The sequence below is a fragment of the Corvus moneduloides genome, chromosome 7 (assembly GCF_009650955.1).
Source record: "Corvus moneduloides isolate bCorMon1 chromosome 7, bCorMon1.pri, whole genome shotgun sequence".
NCBI lineage: Eukaryota > Metazoa > Chordata > Aves > Passeriformes > Corvidae > Corvus > Corvus moneduloides.
In genome coordinates, this window is record NC_045482.1 from 26,102,599 (window position 1) to 26,123,188 (window position 20,590).

The window sequence follows — 20,590 nt, forward strand, 5'->3', positions numbered from 1 at the left end:
TTTAGGGTGGAAATTGCACCAGATCCAAGGATGTGAAACCCTTGAAAAAGAGTCCTATCTATACTTCCTAGGATGTACTATTTTCTAAGTCAGTATTTACTCATTCTTGGCTGATAGTATCAGACACTATGGTTTTTAAAGCAGCCTAAGAGATTTCTGTGTTCAGCTTCCGAGGAAGGGGAAAAAATAATCACACCAAACACCTAAAGCCAAGACAGCATCCCTGAGACTGAGCCACGTACCCTTTATCATGCTAGGGACATGTGTGAAGGCGGGGGGTGTGAGTGTGATCCCTGTGACAGCCAGCAGTGCAGCTGTTGTGAGAGGGGACCCATGGAAGAAGCAGCACACACTGGATGTTTCTGCATGGCAGGCTGGGGAGGGAGAACACGTGCACACATCTGTGAGCGTGGGTACAGAGCTGTGCTAGGCAGGTTTTCTACCCAGAACCAAGGCATATCTGCAGACACGACCTTTAGACAGCACACCAGCATCCATGAGTTGTGTCAGGGATGTGGATGATGACCAGATTTCCTCTGACATTAACTTTTAGCCATAGCTGAAATCAATAAATCCCAGTTGTGGGCACCTCAGCTTTTATTACTGTCCAGTGAGGTGTGTTGGCTTAGTGTTAACATGTAAACACCTGGGAATTCATTTTCCCGTAATCAGCACTTTTTAACGTTCATTCAGCTGGAAGATAAAATAAAAACTCAGAAGGAGGCATTTGTCTTCCACACAAAATCATACAAAAAGTCTTTTTTTATTAAATATACATTACTTACAGTTTAAGTCTTTATTCTGTACAACAGTAACCATAGAAAACAAAAGAAGCTAAGGCTAAATTTTTTCAATCCCTTAACAGGGTATTAAGACATGTTACATTGTCTACAAAACTGACTTAGATTGAGGCAACGTCCTGTGGAATTCTCTTTAGAAAACCAGATAGTGAAAGGGGAATAATCTAAATCTCCATTTTGCTTTTTACTGTAACTGAGAGACTCTTGCATTACCCTTGGACAAACCATTAAAAAAAAGTTTTTTCTTTTTGCTTTGCTAATAAAACGAACAGAGTTCTGAGCGATTTATTTAATACAATTTGAGTAGAAGAAAGTAAAATGAATGATGAAGGGCTCATCAGTAGAAAGAACCAATTTTTTCTTATTACAAATACTTAATCTCAGCTGCCATTTTGCCCTTTTTTTTCTTTTAAGGGTGCCTTTATCCATTAAAATCCCATAAAATCCCTCCTGTGTTAGTGGGTGTGGTTGACACTACCCACAGACCAACCCTCCCCATACACACATTTTTTAGAAGCTCCTGAAGATGACTTAAGCCATATCATGGGCTTTGTGGAGCTGAAGTTCATTGCCATATCCCAAATTTTATCCATATTTCTGCTAGAAGACAACACGATTTCAGTGAATGCAACTCTTGTTGACAGCAGTAAGGGATGATGACTATAAGGTCCTGACTTGGATTCATGTATGTCAGCCCCAGTTTGCAGATCATCAATGCAAGGCCAATATGAGGCTAAATTAATCTGTGATGTATCTACATTGACCTAAAAAGGACTACAACCAGGTCTGAAGCTGGCTCTTGTTTCTTTTACAAACTTGGGTTTCAAAGCAGATCAGGTACAACTGTTAAGGTTCTCACTATCATTTAGATATAATGGTCTGTGTTACAGATTTCATTTGCAAAAATCAGAGAGTAGAGATTTATATGACTGGATGTATGAACAAAAAAAAAGTACTTGTTTGCTCTCCTAGGCTCCTGAAACGTCAATTCCGCTGCGTTGTGAATGGGAAGTGAGGCTGCGACTGGCTGTATCTAAGCTTTACCTAAGAAACAATTGTTCTTCTTTCTTGACAACATGGGTGCTGCATTGGCAGCAATGGCAAAACACATCAAAAAAGGGTGTGCCTAAAGGATGCAAGAAGGAGCTGTAAAGGGCATGCAAAAGTGAGTAAATAATTTCCCATGCAGAATTCGTTCCAAATGGACTCTATTTAGGGCTGTGGGACTGAAATTTGTGAAGAGAGGTATGACTTAGCATATCAAAAAGTAGCTGGTGTTGCAATGTGAACAACAGTCAGTAGTTTCAAAAAAAGCTGCCACAAGCATCCTAAACGAGGGAGGGATGGGGAGTGGAAAGTCTCTAAGCAAACACCATTCTTTGGATCACCTCTTGTACCCAACATTTGATGAAATGTTATGATTGTTTGAGGGAAACCACCCCAAATTCTCCTTTGGGTTATCTGGGAGAGTTCCAGCGATCTAACCAGAGAGATTCGGATCTAGAATCAGCCAGAGCTTTGAAATCCTGTCCCATGTTTGAAGCATGTCTTCGGTACTTTACAGATCATCAGGACAATTAAGACTATGGTTTGGCAGACTAAGTAGCAATTCATTCCACGGCAAAAACCAAACAGTGAAAAACACCTGAAAGCCTCATATCCACCATGTGTGGCTTCAAACAGTGTAAGTTTCCTGAGAGCTTTTGCCTCCTTCACTGCCCCATCACAATGGTAGTCTGAAGTGTTAATGTCCTCTTTTCCCCTTAGAGGTCACCACCTCCAGGTGACTACATCTCCACGATGGAGTGCAGTCTCCCTTCTGGTTGAACACCCCGCTGACATTTTGGGTTCTGTGACTGCCAGGAGAAAAATCATAATCTTAATCTGAGTTGTAAAACAAGCTCCTCTGACTCCTACCAGCAATTTGATAGCTCCACATATTAAAGAAAAAGGAGGGATGAAGAACACAGAGGTGAACTAGATATGGAGTGACACTGTCAATACAAACTGTTGCCTTAATTCTTCCTTAGCTCGGCTTGTAGACTCAGCACATTACAAACAACAAACAACGAGCTTACAAATTACAAGAGTTCACCAGAAAGTGTGCTTTTTTTTTTTCCCAATTTCTGTTTTTGTCAGAGTACCTTAGTGCAAAAGATCACAAAAATAAGTACCAATACACTGAAATACTCAAACTCTTTATATGCATGTCTTGAAATAAACAATCAAAGAAAAGGCTACTTCAGACCCAAAAGAAGAATGTGTTTAGAAGTTTCATGTACAAAAGTAGGAAGGAGGAGGGGGCCGCCCACACTGAACGAGGACATGAAGAACTTTCCACTGGGAAAGAAAGTGCAGAACCCAAGGAAATAAATCATGCTTTGAAGCTGTCATAGTAATCTGTGAAGAAAACCCCCAAAACCTTCAAGGGCATGGTGCAACTACAACTGTAGTCAAGCAAGAGGCCTCCCAAACCTCTAAAGACTTTGGATAAGGCCCTTGGTTGGGCAGGGATGTAACTATATCACTTGGCTTGTTTGAAAAGTAGGCATTTAAAAACTGCATGAAAGCTTTGAAATAGCACTCACAAGGTCTCAGACTTTGCTCAAGCCTTTTACAAAGTGTTGCTTTCTGAAAAATAAAAAACCTACTTTGCATCTGTGAAAAACTGGCAGTGCAGAATACTTGAAACTGGTCTTGTTTAGGATAAACTTTGTGTAGGTGATTGCAACAGACAGTAATGGCATGAGGAGATGGACCACAAAGAGGTCAAGTTCTGCCTCCTCTACACTTGTTAATTTGAGGTGGAGGATGCATGTCAACTGATTGGCTTACACTGATGAGAAGGATGGTTGATTTTGTTCTGATGATGGGATTTATTTTTTCAGGGATTCATCTCATTGAGAACTTAGGGGTTCTGGATGGGCACTTATTATAATTTGAAAAGCCAGCAAGTATCAGACATAGCTACTTGGGGTCAACAGATGCAAGATATGACATCCTTACTGGAGCTGCAGAGATACCCCGGTATCATCTCAAATGGCACCAGACATGCAGAAAGGCATCTGAGGGGGCTGAGTTAGCTTTAGATTTGGAAATGTGTGGATCTGGCTTCACATATGCTATCTGCCAAAGCTCCTATGTGAGGCAAAAAATGGATATTGGATCTAGAATAGACCGAAAGCAGAATTATCCACTTCCAAGCCCCACAGATTCCTGATCACATTGTCACTGACTCAAAGTGGTACTTTGAAACTCGATTTTCATGTATTTGGCTACAAGGAGTTGTATGCATTTACTAGGCAGAGATGTTTAGTGTAATTTTAGATGCAAGGTGTCCTTCCTTGACCCCAGCTGTCACCTCAGAAAAAAAAAGTCAGCAGATGTATCTGCTGGATCTGCAAAACTATTGTAAAATTCTGATTCACAGGCAAATTCTGCTAGAATTAACTTATCTATCACCAGGAGTCTACCTTCTCTCTATAATCAATGGAGAGCAAGAGGCATCTCTAGTGATTCATTTAATCTGACAGGGTGTTTGAGACATTTTCCGTGTCCTCACCAACCACAGGGCTGGACAGGACAGGATGATAATTGTAAAACAGGCAGTCGGTAAAACCAAATGCAAAATGAAACAAACCCAAAAGACTCAGATAAAAGCAATATCCAAGTGATTCACATGTCTTGGACTCAATCTTATCTTCAGCAAAATCAATAACTGACTTCATTAGGAAAAGATTCATAACCCATCACCATAGTGAAACAATATGATATATTGATTGCTTCTCACCCAATATGTGAAATATGTGATAAGCTAAATGCTAATATTGTCAAAGATCTCATTAAAATAAGGGTTTGGCTTACACTGTAAAAATTGAGCAATTGATAAATAGGATGAGTTAAGTCCAGCTAGATCAGGCTAAAATAAAGCTGAGAGAAAGCATCTTATTTTTGTAATCTGGCTATTGTTTTAACTTAAATATCAGGGACATCTGATGACTGAACACAATCTGATAACAGCACAATTCTATATGTCTACTTTTAACAGTCGTATTTACCCAGGTGGGAATCCTGGCTTAGCCCATATGAGTTAAAATTATGTCTTTTATTCAGCTTTCTCACTGCAGACATAACTTAAGTGCTGAGCCACGGCAAGAACAAGAAAAAATAAAAACAGTGTACATGTTAAAAATTGACCAAAACACTCACACTGTCTTGTCTCTAGTAAGTGAATAAGGACAGATGAAATGCTAACTGCCAATTACATAGATAACTTACTTAGTACCAAAGTTTTATTTCCAAAAGAGAGATGGGACTCAATTTTCAAAGGTATTTAAATGTCTTGTAGTATATTAGAACATTTCACAGCAAGGTAGATGCAGAAATTCAACCGAAATTAATTTGAGTTAAATGCGCATTTTGTTTAGTCACTTAAGCATTGATCCACATCCTCAAGAGACCAATTTCCTCGTAAAGCCTATCTTTCACCCAGGTGACAGCCTATATCACACTGAAAGTTAGCTGGATTTAGCTTTCTGACATCCAGCCTTCCTTTGTTTTCTGTAGCCAGGCACCAGGATTCACACAGAGTCCTTCTGGGTATCCAGCTCAGACTGCATGACTAAATAGCTTTACAAGCATGGCTATTATTGGTCAAGTCTTTTCTGGAAAACAGGAATTTGCAGTGCCTAAATCCATATCTAAGATACTTTATAGATTCACAGTCTAAAATTCCCTGCCTAGCAATAATAATTTTCAGAGGTTACATATCACATCACCAAGAGAAAAAAAGAGACTTAGTATCCTTCTACCAGTCTCTTACTTTTATTTTTAAACTCATCTTAAGGAAGGGAAGAAAACCCAAACAATGCCTCCAGACAACTCTTTGATAGTCTCAGGTTTTCCACTGAAATGAAACCTGAAATTTTATGTATAAAAATTACTATCCGCTGGGTTTACTGAAAATTATTATCTAGAATGATAGCTAAAAGAAAAAGGGAAAACACCCCATTTAAAGAGAAATATTAACAAAAAATAGCAGAAATGGTTTTAAATAGATGGGAAAAAAGTTCTAATTTGAACTAAGGAAAATGAAAGCCATTTTAGCACTAGTAGATTGTTACAAAACCATATTTTTTCTCTTTCGTAAAAAAAAAATATTAATTGCCAGTTAAAAGTGGTACTGAAGGAAATCTCATTATGCCCTCATGAAAGAAAGCATTAGAACAAAACAACTTAAAAAACAAAAAGGGGTTCATATTTAGACTACTTCATTTACTATATTTTAGCTATCATTTAATAAGAATAATTTTGACATCATGATTTAGAAGTCCATACAAATGTGTTCATTTGTTCAGCCCTGTAGCACAAAAATCTTCCCATCTCAGCACATCCACAGCTATAGATGCACATCTCTGTATACTCTTGCATGCATTCATGTGCAGTTCTTTCTTTTTACAAACACACCCCAACCTAGCTAAATTTTCAGTTTTACCTCCCTATTCCATTCTTCATAAAGCAGTTAAGCACATTAGCACATCAGAGATGTCTCAAACAGAGGCCATTTCAGAAAAGAAAACTCAAACATGGGTAGAGGGGCCCATGAACTCTCCTATTCCTCCCCTTCTGCCATGCCAAACAAAGCAGCTTGATCTGGAGGAAGGAAAGAGAAAGGATAATTGCTTTGCCAGGATTTTACTGTCAAAGACAAAGCAACGTAAAGAGAACCCAGCTACTGAGTCCATCATTCCAACACTCACCACGCAGAAATGCTGTTAAGTAATTGTGTCATCCAAACAGCCAGTGTGTGGCAAAAGGGCTGCAGCTGACCATGGCTGAAGAAGAATGGCACCAAACTAGTTTCAATAGAGATAGCTTTATAAAATTGCTCAGTGAGAAGTTCTGGTTATAGGGCTGGCCTCATATTCCTCTTGACGTAAGAATGATGTCATTCCAAAACTGCTTTCTCTTCATTGAATGCTCTAAAAGAAGAGCTAAAGAATCACTGTATCCAAATGGTCATTTATTTATTTATTTATTCTTCCTTGTCTGCTCTTTCCTCCCATAAAAAAGCCCCTCAAACTAATAAACATCTACATACCTTTGCAATGGACTGCCTAGAAAAACAGCACCTGTTGCATGTGTAAGCTCATCTCTAGTTTGCTGTGGGTTATTACCTCATACTGGGATTCTATTAATTTTTACTCTATGTAAAAAGGACCACCACGTGGAAACCCCAGGATGACTGCACAGGGTGTAGGGCAAAGAAGGAGATTTAGCTGCACAATCAATTGTCTTGAATTAATTCTTATCAAGAGTACTGCAATGAATAAGATTTTTTTACTCTTAACTGTGGGCTTAATGCAACCACCAGCAAATTCTCCATACTCTTTAGAAGCCCTGCGAAGGCAGATGTCACACGGACACAACAGGGTGCTCAAAACCTCACTTGCTGGGACTCCTTCATTTCTTACCCTTAGGACATCTGTGATTGAAAAGGACGTTTTTCATCCTCACACTGTAACCATGCATCACAAGTATAATGGGCAGAATTTGATCCTTCAGTAGTGTTCCCTATCAGGAAAGGACAGAAAACTTTAGAAAAAAGGAGAGAAGCTTAATTTGAAGTAGAGTATTTGGGATCTCTTTGTTTCCCTAATGTTCTTCCTTGTAAAGAAGGTTTATCAAATATTCATCTTTTTAGACATGAAATCAGACCTCTCTCTATTTAGCTTTGGAGAAGTTACTCCAATTTCTACAAACAGGAAATACCAATCAATCTTTCATGCAGTTTTGGGAGGTTTTTTTGAGTAGCAGGATTTATTTTTTCTTTTTTTAGAAGAGCTGGCAGAAGGTGTGAGTCATGTTTAAGATTAAACTCTTTTGGTTTTTTTCTCATCTATGTACTTTTTCTTTTCCACAGTGGCAACAGCGTTTAACCTCAATGCGTGATAATCCTCCATGTGGCATGAACAGGCATATGCTGCATTTCTAAAGTTTCAGACAAATATAGAGCACCTAAGTCCTAGCAGCTTCCTAAACCCCTTGGAGTTTCAAGCTAGTATTTTCCATGCTTCAGCTAGGGTTATACTAGAGTATGTTGGGTCTACATAGCCAGCCTTATGAGATGGAGGTGAAAGAGGTGCATGGGAATGATATTTTTTGTTGATACATATATTGTTGGAAAAGTACTGAGAAGCCTAAAAGTTACAGTAAAAGGACAGGAGGTTGGGGGAAGGAGCTTAATGAGGACAGTTTTATTTTCCTTTATGTGATACCAGCTTTTCAACTGGTACAAATTAATTTAACACCATTTAAATCAATAGACAATATATCAATTAATAACATTTGAGAATTTGGCTGGTTCTTTATGATTGTTGTTAATGAGCCCATGAAATAAATCAGGTGTTTTGGTCGCATTCTTTCCCTCTATCCTGTCCCAGTATCTGCAGAGCTATGTGTTCAACTACTTTACCTGTACTTTACATAGTCCAGCTCTAGTGTAAAAGCAATGACTTAAATGGCTCCAGAGGAAAAAAAAACAGAACAAACCAACAAATAATTGTAGGGACTTTGAAACATTCAAGAACTGACAGCAGAAACTAGGTGTGCATGTGGATCTTATTTTGTGTAGGATGGGATAACAGGTCTCTTGAGCTGCAGAAGTAAACTGTGATTGCCAGGTTCTTGTGCAGAGAATGAGGCACTGTGATTGTTCTCAGTGTTTCCTGTGCAGGGCGGTCTTTTCCAAATGAAAAAGAAGCTAGCAAAAAATGTTAAGTGTTAAAAAAAAAAATTCGAAAAGCAAAAAGGAAGGGAGAAAGGAATACAGAAAGGAAGTTTAGGGGAGTAAAAAGAAATTGCATTGTCCATCAGATAAAATATTCCCGTTTGCACTCGCTCACTGTGTTTTGCAAGTCAATGTCAGCTTTAAAGGAGCTCTCAAGGTTTTCCGGGTATTCCTTCTCCTTTTTCTGGCTACTTCGATGTGCTTGTTTGTGTTGATAGAGGAATCTGCTCATGATGGCAATGATGCAAAAGATGATGAATATCACAACTGCTATTACACCTGTAAAGGGGTAAAAAAAAGAGTGAAAACCAAAACAAAAGGTTCAGTTACCTCAAAAACATGTTACCAATGCACAGCAGCTAGTTGGTATGATAGATCAGTTCATCTCAGTCCATACACAACCATATGCCACATCCTTCCTGGTAGTTTTTATTTCTATTTTGTCACCTTAAGAGCACTTAAAGCAGCAAGTATTCATATAATTGACATAATTTCTGTCAAATTCTGCTTTCACTGGAAATAAAGTTAGTTCAGTGTGTTTGCTTTCAAAACAAACTGTATGATCTGTATGCTCATCCAAATCCCTGCTCTGTCATATTTTCTTCTGTGTTATCTCTGGGAACCTTGCATGAGCCTTGTACACTTTGGTTTATAGCTTCTAGATATTATCAAAGGCAGCTCACTACAGGAAATGCTACAAAATAAACAGATAAATTGTCTTCTAGGCTGTTAAAGGAAAATTAAAACCATACATGAAATTATTAGGACAATGTTCCCCAGTATATAAATACTTCCATATGACCTCATGAGTTCCACTACACCACCAGATTACAAAGAGAGAGCTCAGGAAATACAGGACACATGAATAATCTGCAAAGTATTCACCAGGGCGGTGCGTAAAACAATTACTAGTTAGCTGGAACTCAGAATGCAGACTCACATGGAATCAGAGAACAGCTGGAACCTCTGGAGATCATCTTGTCTAGATACCCTGCTCAAGCAGGCAGACAGATGGGAGCTTGGTAATATTTTAGAAGACTCAGGTTCCTGATGATCTATGTGTGACCACAATAATCCATAATGCAGCTGCTACCTAGGTAGCTTGACACAGATACGTGCTAATAAATAGAGCAGATACCAGACCTGCATCAGATTACAAAAAACCCCCTTGGACTAGATTTCATGGAGGGCAAATTCAAAGTCTCCTAGATGTTTGCCTTGACAGAACTGTTTTTTGGCTGTAGTCTTTAAAAAGGAAGTTACCTCCAATCACAGCTGAATCACTTCTGACTGCATTGGTGAGAGGTTCTCTTTCATCTGTCTTCCCAAAAGGATCTGCAGTAGGTTAAACAAAAGAGAGCTTATTTTCTGTATCAACTGTTCATTTTCTCTGTGGCTTAGACAGAAGTGTCCTCTTCCTCTCATGAATTCTAATCTGTTTTCAAAAGATGTGATTTGGGGGATTGGAAAACTGAACCAGAAGGGTCTGAAAAATAAAGTGAGTTTGTAGAACAATTTTCTTCTACACCTTCAGGAGCAAATTCTATTAAGGCTATATTTAAAAGGAAACAGAAAGGCTCACACTAATATCTGAAAGTGTTGTTTCAGTTCATCAGAAGAATCAGAGACATTTCAACTGAACAGCCTGTTGGGAGCTTCTCTCAGTCAGAGATGTATTATTATCTTTTTTGTTGTTACCTAAGAAACGATATCAGAAAGAAGCCAAAGGAAAGGGTTGCTAGGCAGATTTAGACCTGACCTATGTTTGTAGATGAGATATATAACTTGATTTAAATCCTACAAAGAGAAAAAGTCTCTGCTTGGGACAGCTGCTTGGAAGAGATGTTTTTATCTCCATTACAGAAATGCAGTGGTCAAACTGGATCCAAAACAGAGAGGGATCAGAAATTAACTCATATTAAAGGCTTCTTGATGTTTGAGCTCTCTTGTACTCTGTCCTCAAATGACTATTGCAGAAACACTGAGTCAAATAGCTGACATGCTGTTTCAAATTCAGATCCAAATCTGAGAGGTCAAGGCCTTCCTGACGTCAGTGAAGTTACAGCAGTGGACTTAATTTTTAGTCCAGCAAGTTTCAGAAAATGCCATGTTTTCTACTGCTAGCTGAATCTAGCTTTTTAGCACCTTCACATTTTTCTTTTCTCTCCAGCTTACCCTTTCCTTTGAAGGGATTCATATTTGTGTGTCTGGCCTTTACAAGCCTCCAGGCTATCACACAGAGAATGTATGTAGGGAGAGAGTCAGGGACCATTGTCTCTGCTATGTATTATGTAATGCTCTGCCAAACTGATCTTCCTGATGCAAGAGGTGGAAGCCTGACTGAGCAATTTGGTGTTGCAAGTTTTATTGTAATTGAACATCCTCACCTTCGTAACTGAGTCAGCCCCATTTTGGTATGCCATTACTGAGGGAGACATTTTTTATTGAAACAAGCAACAATTTCATGTTTGTGCATCAAGACACCCTGAATTGTAATGATGGTGGGTTTGGACTACTTAGGTTCTTAAAGGGGACACTTTTTCCTTATTATCTACATCACTGATATCAGCCCCAAAGAGGTGTGAAGACACAAGCCTCAAAGAGGCTTTGATGTTTTAAAAAATGCAGCTTTACTTGCAAGTTTTAGGGGTGGGAGGACTTCTGTTCATTCACACCCATACTGAAAAGATGCAGTCCCTTGACTGAGCTACAGACACAAAAGGCACTTCTGGGGCCAGCTGAACACCTCCAATACCCCATTTACACATGATTGGTAATCACCAATCACAGATTTGAGCCCTCAGCCTGAGACCTATTCACAAGAGCACCCTTGCCTGGTTAGTGTGTGCACAGAGTGACATTGCCAAGAAACAAATAGTCATGGCAATGCTTCATCTCATCTACTACATCCGTGGGACTGGAATGGGAATAAAAATGTGTTTTTACACACAAATATAGAACACATCATAGAAAAGGTTAGGTTGGAAAGGAAATCTGGGGGTTATTTAGCCTAATCTCAGGCCTCAGAGCGTGAGCTCAAAACAGAACCAAAATCAAAACTAGATCACAGTTGGTAATAATTTTGTACATCATGAGTAGATTTATCTCACTTCATTTTTCAGTATATGAGAGTTATTTTTATAAATCAAAACTAGTAATTTCAGGGTCTTTTTATTTAGCCAAAGAAGAGAAGAACCTACAATTATTTTATACACTAAGATGGCTGTCAAAGATTGACAGTGTGACTCACCTATTTCCTTCCACAAACTAGAAGAGAAGAGCAATCATTATTTTAGACTCAAGATGAGTTAACTTTCTGGATACTGGAAGTTTGGTGAGATATTTTTTACCCCATCCCTCAGCTGAAGCCAGTGAATTCAATGACAATTTAAATTTTACATCTGTTCTACAACAGTCCTCCTGTACTAGAGAAAAAATTGCAGCTGGTATCCAATGCATGGTACTAGTCAAAAAGAGTCATGAAAAATTATTAACTGCATATGAAAAAGCATGAAATTAAATTTCTACCTTAAAAATTATATAAGACATTATTTGTGCCTAAAAGATTATTTAAGATTTGACACCTAATGCAACCAGCACTCCACTATTTTTTGGTTACCAGAATTTAAGCCCTAAGAAGAAACCAGAACAAATGTTTCAGAATGAAGGCCAACAGCATAAGCCCCAGGAATGATGTTTTGCCTGAGAAATAAAATCAGGATACAAGGAAAGGAGGGTTCGTTACAGTGCAGCAGATGGGCTGTAATAGCAGAGCCATCTCCAGTGGGAACACATTAAACTCTGAAGCCAAGGAAAAGCAAAAGTGGGTCTCATAGGAGATCTTAACAGGACATCCTCCTCCTTTTAGGTAAAACAGATCATATTACAGCTTGATTCACTGAGGCTGAAAGCCCTGCTAAGGTCACAAGGCCCCCTAGAAATCATCTAGTCCAAATCCCTATTCAAATCCAAGTTATTCTAGCAGGTTTATCAGACCTGTATCCATTTGGGGTTTGAATATATCCAAGGATGAAGATTTTACAACCTCTCTGGGCCTCATGCCACTCTTCTCCCCATGTCCGTATCCTGTGGGATTCTTCCAAGCAGGTCCATGAGAAGGTCAAAAGTTGCAGTCATGCATTTCTGCCTTTTTTCCTTCCTCTGAGGATCCTCAACTTCACCATCTCACAGTTGCTACAGCCAAGGCTGTCCTGGCACATCCCTAGCCAGTTAGAGCTTGTTTGGAAATACTAGTTCCAGCACAATTAGCACAGTGAGACAGGGACTTCAACGTTTAAGGTGCCTTTCAGAAGCGAATCTTTTCTGTGTAGTTCTGGACTTATGAAAATATTTGACATTTTTTACTTTAAATGCTTGAAGACCTGCTCTCAGCTGAAGAGAATAGGCAGCTCAAGACTCCATCATTCATGCAGATGAATCTCCTCTGTAATTTTTACAGTATTGTAATATTAAGAAAAAATACCATAGGGAAAGTCCATTATCTCTATACCAACAATATAGAGTTCAGAATAACAAAATCTTTACATGTGCCTAAGCAAGGAACAAGGTAATCTGCAGATCTTTGTTAAATATCAAAACCACAGTAAGTCACCTCTCATTTTGTGTTTCCTAATCAGAAGTGTGTTCAGATAACTGTGTGAATGGATTTTATTCCATATCTGTCTGCAAGGAAAATTTTTTGAACACATGTATTCCTTTCTGAAGGAAACAGCTTCAATTGTTTTCAAGTTACAAATACAGAAAGCTTTTTTCACACATTTAAAGAGTTTTCCTAGTGGGCTTTTTTGTTGTATCTGTACATTAGAATATCGACACAGACATGTACAGCCTCCTTTGAAGTTCTATTTTTCTCCTCAGACACTCAATAATGAGAAATTGGGAAGTGATGAATTGAGATATAGGCACTAAATTTGAAAGTTAATCCTTGACTCTGTTTTCTTTTTATTTCTTACAATGTGTCCTTACCATGTATAAATTTAATACTCAAGTATATCTATAGAAATTATAATTTGCTACAAATTGGAATTTTTTCTTTAACAAGAATCAACTGCCCAGTGCTCTTACTTTAGCATACGAAGGCATGAAGTCTTCAGAATTCACTTTTTCTAAAGATCTTATTCAGGCTTTAATCAAATCCAGCATGAATAGTGAGACCTGAATGTCAGATAATTCATCACATTGAGAGGAAATCATATTTTAGAGCACAGAGTGGCAAAGACAGGCATGACTTTTTATAATAATTCTGCATTTCTGATGCAACAGTGCTTAACCTTGACAATAGACTGCAACTGATTGTATGCTTTAAATATTTAAGTTCAAATGCTACACTCTGGTCTGTGTTCTGTCCTGAAGCTCTGAGCCTCAGGTTTTACTGCTTTCTAAACTCCTTAGAAAAATTAGATCATTGAGGTGACAGATCACAGGGCAAAGAGTTCACATTTTCAGTATCACTGCCCATTCAGGACTCAGTAAGACACATCTCTCTGTGCGTCAGAGCAGATACCTCAGACAACTCCAGGCAGTGAGAAGGAAGTGGGGGGCTGGGGAGGAGCACATGCACACTGGCAGCCACTCTCCAGAGTAATCAGCAGCCTTTTTCCCTATGCAGAATGCTAATAGCATCATTTGTTTTCTGCCGAATATCTTAGGCAGAAGCTGCAGGAAATGGGGATTTGATGCAAGTACAAATGTCAAAGGAATTGTATTATGATCTAAACCAGAGTTTTATTAGTTATCAAAAAGGAGAAAGTAGCTTTATAGGTCAAGGGGCAAAAAACAGCCCTTAATTTGTACCCCTTTCTGGTCATTAAGAATTCTGCCACATCCACTGGTGACTAAAGCAGCAACTTGATTGTCCCTGTTCATGGTGACAACACTTCCAGCTGCTCTCAGTTTCCTTCTCTGCATACAAATTCACATATGCAAAATACTTCAGATTCCCAGAGGACAGCTTTAGGATGGCAAAAGATATACAAGCAATTGAGATCATCTTGCTGGTACTGCTCAAGCAGTGCTCCTTCTCTTTAGTCTAAGAGAATGAAGTACAAGCATTCAGTGGAAGTCACACACATGCCAAGGGGTTTGTACAAGAATTTTTGCTCATTTCTGTTAGGGTGGGAACAAATTTGACTTGCTTTTTGTATGACTTCTAGTGCTTCATCACCACTGGGATATGGAATCTGGGTAAACATTTATGTTCTCCTTTGAGATCTGCAGCACCGGAGTTACCTGGAGTGGACAGGAATGACAAATCGGGTGCATAACCAAACCTTAAATGCTTTTCCACTACAGCTCTGGGACTTTTTTGTTTGTTCTAGGCATGTTTTAGGCAATCCAGGAACTTAGTCTGAAAACACTGTTTCAGAAGAGTGACATTTAAAGAGGCCTTGACTAATCCTGATGCTCATTGTCAACACTTAATTCTGAGAGACAAGGCAACTTCCCAGTTCCACTATTCATACTGTCACAATTGCATTACAGCAAAAAGGAAGGAAAGCTCACTCTACAGTATCCTTTAAACTCCCAATCCCCTCCTGGCAGGACGTACCTGATGAGGAATATGTTGTGGTTGCTGTGTTCGCATCAGCTTCCATTATGGATGCACAGTTGGATTCAGTCAAGGAACCTTTGACAGTCACGGGAGCAATGGTGGGATGGCGTAAGGCAGCTTTGAGGGGAGCGATGTGGTTGTACTGAACAGAGGACAGGCAGCCCGTGAAACCATAGGCATTTGCCTTTGAGACTTCAGGGTCCAGTGACAAAGTGTCTGCAGTAAAACAGAAAAACACTGGCAATCGACTGTTTTAGGAAGGCGTTAAGAAAATGAATCCTATTTTGCCTTACCCACCCCTTTTACAGCTATTATCGAATTTTCAGCTGTTCAGGTTCTCCTTCAGCAGCCTACAAGTTCTCCCTGGCCTGACCCACGAGGTTCCCAATCGTAGTCCTTCCTCCTTCATGCTACTTACCTTGAATGAAGTTGTCTGGGACATAAAAACCTGCACTGCACTTTTTTCCCTCATCCATTTTCTCTACTTTCTGGACAATATCTAGCACATCATATCACCAACTTCACAGTAAAAAAATTAGTTCCAAAAGTTTTAATATCAAAGATTGTTTGGGAAAGTCAGGGAAGGACAGTGAAGCAATCTTCTATTTTCTCCAAACTCACATTTATTTACTTTCCAGAAATTGAAATTCATACTGCACAGAGGTCTCAAACATGATGTGCTTTATATCTAGGTCAATCAAACAAGAAAGAAAACCTACAAATGCACACAGATACAGTATCAAAACTTATTCAAAGTCTTTAAAAATATCTGTTAACGAAAAAAAACCCAACCTTCTAGCATGGAAAGTTTTGGGATTACTTCCAATGACATTGGGAAATAAGGATTCCTAGCTTTTCAAGTTTGTTTTTCAAATCTTGAAAGAATAAGATGCTAAATTTTAAAATAAGGTCTAATTTTTCCATTATTGTTCAAACACAACTATTTTACAAGTGGTCAGGATTTAGAAAAAAACCCAACCTTCGCTCAAAGCTGACAATATTGCTATTTTATTTATATAAACTTCTTTTTTGTATAAGAAAATACAAAGAAATCTCAAGCCAGCCCAAATCACACATTATTTTTGTGCTCAAGATCTGTGACTGTTATGCCATGCAGCCAGAGAGAATTAGCCGAGAAAGATTTCTAATTATGTTTGAGTGTCTTTGTGGAAGTGTAACACAGAAGAGTTCGGCTGGGTCTCAGCAAAGCAAGGTACAGTATGACCTTGCTCTCCCAGGGGTCTTACAGGAGAAATGCTCAGTTTGCAGAGCTGTCAGGGGCACAGCCTCTGGGCTGCAAGATGGGAAGGGAAACAGTGAGGCTTTGCCACTGGAAAACCTGCAATCGTGCAGAAGTTCACATTTGCTCTTCTGAAAGTGTGTAGGAATTGACTGCATTCAGGTTTTTAATGAGATTTTGGCTGAGACATTATAGAACAAAGAATTGCTTCCAAGTTCCTCCAAGAAGGTTTATATATACTAAAAGACTGATTTTCAGTATTTGCCATCTTTGTTGAATTTATAAAACCCTTTGTAAACATTCATACTCTCAGGCTTTATTGTTTTCTTAGCTCTGACACAAAAGCTGAATTTGACAGTATCTTTTATACATCAGGCAATCAAAGTTGCTCTGTTTTGCCCCAGTGTGCAAAAGGTAAAGCCTAAGAAATAATGAGTTCATTTTTCATGGTACAGTAGTTTGAAAAGTCTAAGATTGAGTACTTTTGCAGGCATTTTTAAAAGCTACATTAAGGGCCAGTTCTGTGAGTCTTTTGTCAAAGTAAGCTTTGCATGAATGACAACTCAGAGATTTGTTGTTGAAAGACTTTGAAATTTGGAAAAAAAAAGAAATCAAAGAAAAAACCAAAAACAACCCCAGAGTCCTCTGGTAAAAATTCCATGTGCACAGATACAGTTTGCTTTATCATACGGCTTTAGGTGTGTGCCTAATGTCTGTCAGAAAGTGGGGCTTTCACTGTTCTCAACAAGAAAGCTGCACAACTTGGATGTGAACGACTTGTGCTGCCCTCTGAATTCTTGAGAGGATAATGTAAATCTGTGATTATGACACGGTTAGCTCTATGAAAGGCTTATTAAAGGACACTCTGTCCTTTAGAGTTTTTGCATCACAATAAAATGTTTTTCCAAAAGGTGTTTTCACTGCATGACACAGCGCTCAGTGAGAGAAGCAACTCGGTGAAGTTCTGTGGTCTGTGCTGCAGCCAAGGTCATGAGAAACTTGAGTGACCTTCCTCTGACCTGGCAATGCTGTGAATCCTTCCACGCATTTCACTGGCCTGGAAAATCAAACTGAATTGCTGCTGCTGGCTTGGTTTGAGCTTCTGACATTTTAGCCTTGCATTTCTGTTTCCAGTACTGGAGAATGAAGTTATTTTGGCTAATTTCTGCACAGAGAATAAGAAGGCAATCTTTTCCAGCTTTTAGTAATTAAACTGCTCATTCTCCACAAATTAAGTTTACCCCTACATTTAGGAAGTAATTTTTAAGCTTTATCTGCTGAGTTGTGCGTAAGTTGGCCTGGCTTCTTGTTGGGTCCTGTAGTTGATCCCTGGAAGCTGTCTGCAATGTCACAGCTCAGCAAGCTTTATGTTGGTTTTCCATGTATTTGCAGTGGTTTTACATGATAATGAGGATTGAGTCTAATATGTGGTTGTACTTTTTAAACTTTATGGATTGTATCAACATAACTCATGTGCTGATTTATTCCTATTTGCAAAACCAAACATTCTGCTCCACCGCTGTTTCATTATATACCTCTGCCACATACAACACACTTGTTTTAAGATCTTAAATAAAACAATTTTAGGCCTTCATATCTCAGTAATGGGAAATTAATTTTCATCATGAATAGAACTCCATGAGAATTCTCTAGGACCAAGCATTAATCTGCTCAGTAATGAAACAGCAAATTGGCATTGTATATGATAACAAGTAGGACAGGTAACTGGAATCAAAGAGAAATCAGAAGTGTTATTTTTGTGCAGGGAGAGTGGGTAAAATACCCTCTTTCTAAAGGTATCATTGTGTAAAACAGGACCATAAACATTATTCAATATATTTCAGTTCTTTCTTTATAAATATTAATTTCATGTCATTCAGAAACTTAAACCTGAGCCCAAAGTTTACTTGTGTGCTCACTTACATCCAGGAAGGACCACTGCAGATTTCCTTAACTGAAATATTTTTAAACTTCAATGACAGCAGACATAGCCTGTTTTAAAAGTCTATGTCCTAATTAATTAATTCATCTAAGTGAATCACAGGTAGAAGCACAAATGGGAATTTACTCTGTAGGATGAAGCTCTGCTTGTTCTGGTTTTTTAAGTCTGAGATATAGAAATATGATTCTGTGGGAGTTAAAGCGTATCCATCACCTCATTTTGCCAAGGTGCTGAACAGGACTGGCAAGATTACTTCTTGGACATTGTCACCAGATTTGAACCCAAAACCTTGAGCTAAAAGACACTTGTAGTCTCCACACACTGCACCTGTCTCAGAAGAGCTGACTACAAGGCACTGTGCAGGTACCTTGAAGAATGTGCTGCTGTGTCCACCAACAATCTCAGTAACCACTGCTAACATTAATCATTCATTTACAAAGGGTAGAAAGTGTATCTTGGGTTAGCCTGGAACCCAAAAATGTGACTTTGGAATAATCTCACTTCCTGGCGTGAGTCTGCCACAAAGACAGTGGACTGAAAACCAAAGAAGTTTTTCCTGGTTACAACAACTGAGCTCAACCAGTTTGACTGTTGCTTAATGAAAGGATGAATTTGAACAGGGGTCTGGCTCCAGGCATTCAGCGCCCCTCCAAAGCACTTCCGAAAAAGCAAGGAACAGCAAGAGCAAAGTAAAGGCACTTCTCCTCATGAGACTCCCCAGGAATGAACAGAATGCCCAAACCAGCACAAGGAGCCTGGACTTGCTTTGTTGCAATTTTGTGCCAAGTGGAACATTTAAGAATTTTTATTTCATTAGGCTTCACAGAGATAATTTAAGACATGTATTTTTATGTTTTCTGAAAGACAGTTTATCATTGAAAATGAGGCACTGCTTGGAGTTGGAAATTTGTCACGTGTCATATTTGACATTTGAATCCTAATCTGTCACAACACAACCAGTCCTATGTGATTCTGCATGGGCTGAAAACATAATCTATAAAAAAAATAAAATCCATGCAAGAAGATGGAGAGATGATGTGCAAAAGAATATATGTTTTTCCCAGAAGAAGACAGCTAAAATCAACTCAAGTAGCAAGAATTCAGTCTAAAAATAAAATTTCTGGGTGGAAGCAGATGACCTTGGACACTTATTAAGGCAGTACTGTCATCAAGAAAACAGGCACTTAAGCATAGTGTTACAATCATATGGTAAATTATATTGCTGGGGAAAAAGTTGGAATAGATTTGGTCTCTTTTCAAGAGAGACTTGAAGGCATTTTTAGCTTAGACCTTGGATTGCTTGGAGTGCCTGGGGTAGCCAGACTTTGCTTATTTTAAGTGCTTGCCATCTTGGTCCCAAAAGCCTCTCCTCTTGTATCTTACATAGTAAGCTCCACTTCCATTAATGCTTTACTGGGCTACTAGGAGGAAAAACAATGATTTTTAAAGGCACCCTAAAATTCACCTAAGAGATCTTTGTTCACAATACTGTCTGCCTAAGAAATAGGTATTAAAGGCAAGAAGGGTCTGAAGTAAAGAAATGAAGATTTGCAGTGACTAGAAGAGTCCACCCTATATCTCTCACAGCCACTGTTGTATTGTTTAAACTGCAAATTGTGATCTGGTGAGCTTAAAAAAGGGAATGTCTTTCCATAAAAAAACCCAAAAAACCAACCAACCAACCAACTAACCAACCAACCAACCAACAAAACCTCAAAAAACCCAAAAAACCCCCACAAAACTTAAGCATTTTTCAGCGAAACTCTCTAAAAGGAGGTACTTCTTTAAGTCAGCTTTTGCATTTCAGAGTTAATGACAACTTATCCCTTGTGATTTAATTATCCCATTATCATCTGCCCCTATATAATCTTGGATGAATTGCTCTGTGATCTCTTCAGTGTACAGATTCTATTTTCTCCTCATGAACTTTTAATAAGAAAAGCTATTGTAGAAATCATAAGAATTGTACTGCACCTGCATAATAATTTTAATAAAATTACTTTCTAGATAAACTTTCTTTTACGTACACTTTATATCAAAGCTGAATGACTCAGTGGAAACTTGAGTGTGTTTTAGCTCAGGCTTTTAGAGATTAAAAAATATTATGTTCCTGTGCTAGAATACACAATCCTTTATGATACCAGTGTGGGAGGGTCTGCTAATTGATCACTTTGAAGGCACAAATAAATTAGCTCAACACTAATAGGTTCTAAAGAAATACTTGCAACCTTTTTCTTCAAAATCCTCT

General features: G+C 38.6%; 1 protein-coding gene across 1 annotated transcript in view; it reads right to left on the bottom strand.

The window, feature by feature from the left end:
- Positions 1-744: 744 nt before the first annotated feature.
- The window catches only part of CNTNAP5 (contactin associated protein family member 5), a 279,817-nt gene continuing 259,971 nt past the window's right edge, over positions 745-20,590 (bottom strand). The window contains exons 22-24 of the mRNA XM_032113776.1: positions 15,158-15,376; positions 9,853-9,924; positions 745-8,868 (exon numbers count right to left, since the gene is read on the bottom strand). Of these exons, the coding sequence (XP_031969667.1) occupies positions 8,672-8,868; positions 9,853-9,924; positions 15,158-15,376 (488 nt within the window). The 3' untranslated portion in view covers positions 745-8,671. The remainder of the gene's footprint in view (positions 8,869-9,852; positions 9,925-15,157; positions 15,377-20,590) is intronic.